This window comes from Balaenoptera musculus, chromosome 18 (genome assembly GCF_009873245.2).
Source record: "Balaenoptera musculus isolate JJ_BM4_2016_0621 chromosome 18, mBalMus1.pri.v3, whole genome shotgun sequence".
Taxonomy (NCBI): Eukaryota; Metazoa; Chordata; class Mammalia; order Artiodactyla; family Balaenopteridae; genus Balaenoptera; species Balaenoptera musculus.
Window position 1 is genome coordinate 8,138,268 of NC_045802.1, and position 6,181 is coordinate 8,144,448.

At 38.3% G+C, this 6,181-nt stretch overlaps 1 protein-coding gene across 8 annotated transcripts in view; it reads left to right on the forward strand.

Moving 5' to 3' along the window:
• The window catches only part of B3GLCT (beta 3-glucosyltransferase), a 115,165-nt gene extending 109,416 nt beyond the window's left edge, over nt 1–5,749 (forward strand). For 4 of the 8 annotated variants that reach the window (XM_036831873.1, XM_036831879.1, XM_036831880.1 and 1 more), the window contains one exon: nt 3,733–4,212. In XM_036831873.1, the coding sequence (XP_036687768.1) occupies nt 3,733–3,900 (168 nt within the window). In that variant the 3' untranslated portion in view covers nt 3,901–4,212. The other 4 variants (XM_036831874.1, XM_036831875.1, XM_036831878.1 and 1 more) reach the window with 4 other exon arrangements.
• Nucleotides 5,750–6,181: the final 432 nt, after the last annotated feature.

Below are 6,181 nucleotides of genomic sequence, written 5' to 3' on the forward strand. Positions count from 1 at the left end.
AATAGATTTTAAGAACAGAAATATTACTAGACAGAAAGTGGGCCATTTTATGACAAAGGTTAATACATCAAGAGAAGAAAACAATTATAAATGTATATATACAGCTAACAACAGATCTTCAAATTACATGAAACATAAATGGACAGAATTGAAAAGCGAAATAGACAAGTATTAACTACGTGACCTGTCACATATAAAGTATTCCACCGTCAACAACAGAATGAACATTCTTTTCAAATGTATATAGAACATTCTCCAGGATAGGCCATATGCTAAGTCATAAAACAAGACTCACCTCCCAGAACAATGGAATGAAATTAGAAATCAAGAAAAAAAATTGGGGAAATTCCCCCAATATTTGGAAATTAAACAACACACTTTGAAATAACCCATAGGTCAAAAAAGAAATCATAAGGAAAATTAGAAAATACCTTCAATGGAATGAAAATGAAAACACAACATATCAAAAACTTTGAGTGCAGCTATATAGTGGTTAGAAGGAAATTTACAGTTTTAAACATGTTAGAAAGGAATAAAGATATTAAATCAATAATCTAAGTTTCTACATTGAGAAGCAAAAGAATAATACCAAATCTGAACTGTGTGGAATAAAAGAAATACTAAAGATCAGAGCACAAATCAATGAAATAGAAAACAGAAAAATAGAGAAAATCAATTAAGCCAAAAATTAGCTCTAATTTGGTAAACCTTTAAGCTAGCTTGACCAAGAGAAAGAGAAGACAAAAATTGCCAAAATCAGAAATGAAGGAGGGGTATCTTTATATACCCTACCACAATTATGCCAACAAATTAGACAATTTAAATGAAATGGAGATAGACGTTTCTCCAAAATAGACATACAGATGGCCAACAAACACATGAAAAGAGGCTCAACATCACTAATCATTAGAGAAATGCAAATCAAAACCACAGTGAGGTATCACCTCACACCCATCAGAATGGCCATCATCAAAAAATTTACAAACAATAAATGCTGGAGAGGGTGTGGAGAAAAGGGAACACTCTTGCACTGTTGGTGGGAATGTAAATTGATACAGCCACTATGGAGAACAGTATGGAGGTTCCTTAAAAAACTGAAACTAGGGGCTTCCCTGGTGGCGCAGTGGTTGGGGGTCCGCCTGCCAATGCAGGGGACACGGGTTCGAGCCCTGGTCCGGGAGGATCCCACATGCCGCGGAGCGACTGGGCCCATGAGCCACAACTGCCGAGCCTGCGTGTCTGGAGCCTGTGCTCCGCAACGGGAGGGGCCGTGACAGTGAGAGGCCCGCGCACTGCGATGAAGAGTGGCCCCCACTCGCCGCAACTGGAGAGAGCCCTCGTGCAGAAGCAAAGACCCAACACAGCCAAAAATAAATAAATAAATTTAAAAAAAACAAAACAAAACTGAAACTAGAACTACCATATGACCCAGCAATACCACTACTGGGCATATACCCTGAGAAAACCATAATTCAAAAAGAGACATGTACCACAATGTTCATTACAGCACTATTTACAATAGCCAGGACATGGAAGCAACCTAAATGTCAATCAACAGACGAATGGATAAAGAAGATGTGGCACATATATACAATGGAATATTACTCAGCCATAAAAAGAAACGAAATTGAGTTACTTGCAGTGAGGTGGATGGACCTAGAGTCTGTCATACAGAGTGAAGTAAGTCAGAAAGAGAAAAATACCGTATGCTAATGCACATATATGGAATCTAAAAAAACGGTACTGATGAACCTAGCGGCAGGACAGGAATAAAGACGCAGATGTAGAGAACAGACTTGAGAACACAGGAGGGTAAGGGGAAGCTGGGACGAAGTGAGAGAGTAGCACTGACATATATACACTACCAAATGTAAAATAGATAGCTAGTAGGAAGCTGCTGCATAGCACAGGGAGATCAGCTCGGTGCTTTGTGACCACCTAGAGGGGTGGGATAAGGAGGGTGAGAGGGAGGCTCAAAAGGGAGGGGGTATGGGGATATATGTATACATATAGCTGATTCACTTTGTTATACAGCAGAAACTAACACAGCATTGTAAAGCAATTATACTCCAATAAAGATACTAAAAAAAACTTTTTAATAATGATGAATTGAAAAATTAAAAAAAATAAATGAAATGGAGAAATTTCTAGATTACACTTTTTAAGTAAGGCTATTTCTCAAGAAGAAATAGAAAATGTATTTAAACTTATATACATTGATGAAGTTGAATTAGAGAAGCAAGAATGCTTCCTAACTCAGTTTATGAGGCCAACATTAACCTAAAATGTGAGAGATGTACATTGTATCCCTAGAGCAAGCACTAAGAAAATCACTAAAAAAAAAAAAATAGCTAAAAAGTTAACAAAGGAATGAAAATGGTACATTACAGAAGTAAAGGACAGGCCAGTGTTACTCTTGAACATAGATGCAAAAATCCTTAATAAAATATTAGCAAACTGAGTCCAGTAATATATTAAAATTGTTGCTTGTTTTTCACACTTAAAAATGAACTGTTGGAGATAAAAACAGATGTAACACAGGAAAAAATAAATCCAAAATATTTTTGCCTTATTAATGCAGATTCCAGAAGTGATTAATTGCCTCTCAGGAGTCATCTCTGCAAGTGAAGAGCTGGATTATTAAGCATTAGAATGTGCTAATCATTTCTGATAAATGAGGTCATGAAAAGACAAGACAAAACTAGAAGAGTAAAATGCATCCAAAGAGGCATCTGTGATGCTGAGAAGTCTGTAATCAACCTCTGCGCCCAAAATGCCAAAAGGAAATCCCAGACAGGCAGGGTCAGTGTGAGCAAGGAGGACTTAGGAGCAGAGGCGGAGCAGGGTGGGAAGCTGTACACGCAGAAAGAGAGCTGGCTTAACCTGCATGAGAGGGACAGAAATTGGGCAAAATGTCAACCTTCTTATCTGTAAAGATTATAGCACACTGAACAGTGTAACAAATGGAGACTGATTGTATTTTAGACACACTTTTTTTTTTTTTACAGCTGTACTGAGGTATGATTTATATACCATACACAATTCACACACAGTAATGGTGTGAATGGTACCTTGAAAATTTTTAGCAAATTTCCAGAGCTAGGCAACCGCAAACCCGGTTTTAAAACACTAGGATCATGCCCCCCAAATTCCCTTGCGTGAATCTGCATTCATTCCCCACCGCCATTCGCAGACCCAGGACACCACTGATTTGCTTTGTCTCCGTAGTGTTTCCTTTTCTAGGCTTTCCCTACTCTGAAAGACATGCCTAATTCCAAGTTACAGCAGCGGACAGGCAGTGGGAATGCCCAAAATTCCTTGCCCCACCTTGCCACACAACCATGTATGGCCAAAGTTTCTTTAGTTTCTTTAGACCTGGGAAATAAGTTTTTCTGCCTCTTTGCAGAAGTCATAATAGTAACTTAAATGACTTACCAAGGAGAACTTTTCATAGTTATTACCACAGTTGAGGAATATCCCAGAGGCATGACTGTGGAACCTAGAAGCAAAAAGCGATGCATTTGGGATACGAAAGTAATTGGGGATGCAGAAGCAAAGAGCCTACACTTAGAGGGAAGATTTTAGTGGAAAAGATTTTCCTTCTTGCTTTTAGATTCCCATAACCAACATCAGATATTGAAGGAGAGCAATCGTTTCATGCATTTAAATGCTATTCTGAAGCAAAATTGTTTTCGATGAGTGAGAGAGCGGGATTCTCTGTTCTTCCTGCAGGCTCGGCCTGTGGATTACCCTAAGGACTACCTATCTCACCAAGTTCCCATATCGTTCCACAAGCACTGGAACATCGATCCCGTGAAGGTCTATTTCACATGGTTGGCACCCAGTGAGGAAGACAGAGCCAGGCAGGAGACACGAAAAGGCTTTAAAGAAGAGTTATAAAGCATGGCGGCCTGTGGGCACAGGTAGGACACAGAAGCAGAGACTGGCATTGTCCTGCTGTGTTGGATCACACTGCTTACGTGCGACATGCAGCATCGGAAGCTTGCTGACTTTAGGTGGACATTATTATATGGTAATTTTTGAGTTGAGGGTGGGGAAGGAGTCATAGGGAAAACAGATTTTGTTTCTGGAAAGATCACTTGCTTTAGCATTATGCAGTTATTGTAATACACAATGATTACTGTGTATTTTTCAAGCTGTGAAACAGCAGCTTTATTTCTGTCATAGAAAAATAAATGGTACCAGAATTTTCCTTCCTGTCCTGTCTCTTCATTATAATGAAAGTTTCAGTTGGGTATGAGTCTGGAGAGACGTGATTGTCTGTTATTATATACATAAAATAAAGAAGAGGGAAGGTCTCTTGATCTGGATATTACAATGGGGTGAACTTTTTAACCGTATTATTGATGATCGAAATTATTTCCTGGTAACTCAGCAGGAAGATTGCTGTATTAAGGATCATTCATAAAACATCATAAAAGTCTAGTGATGAAAAATCCCCTGTAGTCTATAATCCGGGTTGTTATGTTTTATCTATTTTTCTGTTCGTACCTCATAAAAAGAGAATAATAAGTCTTCTGCGAGAGCTTTCTCCTTTAGAGGTTCATCTGTGTTCTATTTCTCCCTGAAGCCCTATCTTTATGACCTACTTGTAACACAAAAGTGTAGTGGCTGTTGCCAGAAGATAATGTTCTCAGTATTTAAAAAAAAAACGTTGTCGTATTTTATTCAAGTCACTGAGCTCTGAGTCTCAGGAAGTGAATTAAATTAATTGTACCTGGTGTTTTACTCTTATTTTTATTTGTATGTTATGTAATGACTCTCTCCAGACTCAGAATAGACGCCCCCAGTGTAAGGGAGGACCGCATGGTGATTTGGCAACTTCCCAGGGTTCTTAAACAATGAAATTTGCAGAGTATTTTGAAACAGCTCTAATTTCCAAATCATATCTTTAATATATAGTAACTTAATACATTAATTTTAAAGCATATTCTGTATTTAACATTTTAACTATATAATTCAGTTTTCTAGAGGTATTTGCATAAAATTTGATTTCGATATGTCTTAAACTAGTTTTGGTATAGTAAAATACTTTCCTCTTTTTTTTTTTTCATAAAAATTGTTATTCATTAATTTTGCCTGTAATGTTTTTATAGCCAAGCACAGGGTTTTAAAGCCATGCCACCAGAAGTACCCATGCGTGTGTTTTTTAACAATACATTTTTCTTGTAGCTTATATGTAACTGATTTCCAAAATAATGCAATAGTATGTACCATTTTTTCCAAACTAGCAAATACCAGGACTGGTGTGTTTTCAGTGGTAACTGAATACACTGGATTCACTTCTGTGAGAGTGGATTTTGTGGTCTGTCCCAGGAATGGATCCGGGATGATCAGCTGGCTGTGAAGCACCCGAAGGATTTACAGATCCGGCCGAGCTGTTGCTGCTGACGTCAGTACTGCTGTCATAGCTGGGATCAGCGTCACTGTGACCATCACAGTCACCTCCATGTCATCTGTAATCGTGCCCCTGGAGGGCCTGGCTGCCTAACCCCGTGGAGAAGAGCCTCCGGTTCCTACTCTTGCCTAACACTGTCACACTCAGAAAAGAGTGTCCTCATTTGACGGGACTGTACTGGCATCCGTACAGGAGGATCCACATCACGCTTTCTCTGTGTGATGACGATCAGTGCCTTCTACTGATACCGGAGCACCTCCTCTGGTACTTTTAGGTGTTAGTTATGTTTACTTTTTGGAACGATGTAAGCCTAACCACAAGTAAAAGACCTTTGCCTAAATTTCTGATTTCTCAGATGTATTTATTAGTCCAAGTGGAGTGGGAGTTGGGAGGGCTGTGAGGAAAAGGAATGAATGAAATCAGAGACAAAAGTTGGCAGCTCAGTAAACACAGTTTTTAAAAAGAAAAATAAAAACCTATCCTTTTAAGAGAAAACCATCAGACATTGAAGATATATTTATACAAAGTCTATAAAACCATTATCTATTTTATTATATAATGAATTGGAGATATTTTGGAACTGGTTCTCATAGAATTCATAACTTAAGAACCAGTTTTGAATCTCTACTTTCCTGGACAGATACTTTCCTATTCATATTTTCTTTGCCTTTTAAATAGAAGTTTGCTTCAAATGGCTGTTTTTATACTGGGATTTCAACATCAAGGAGTTATAGGTGGAATCACTGGAATACCATTTTTGCT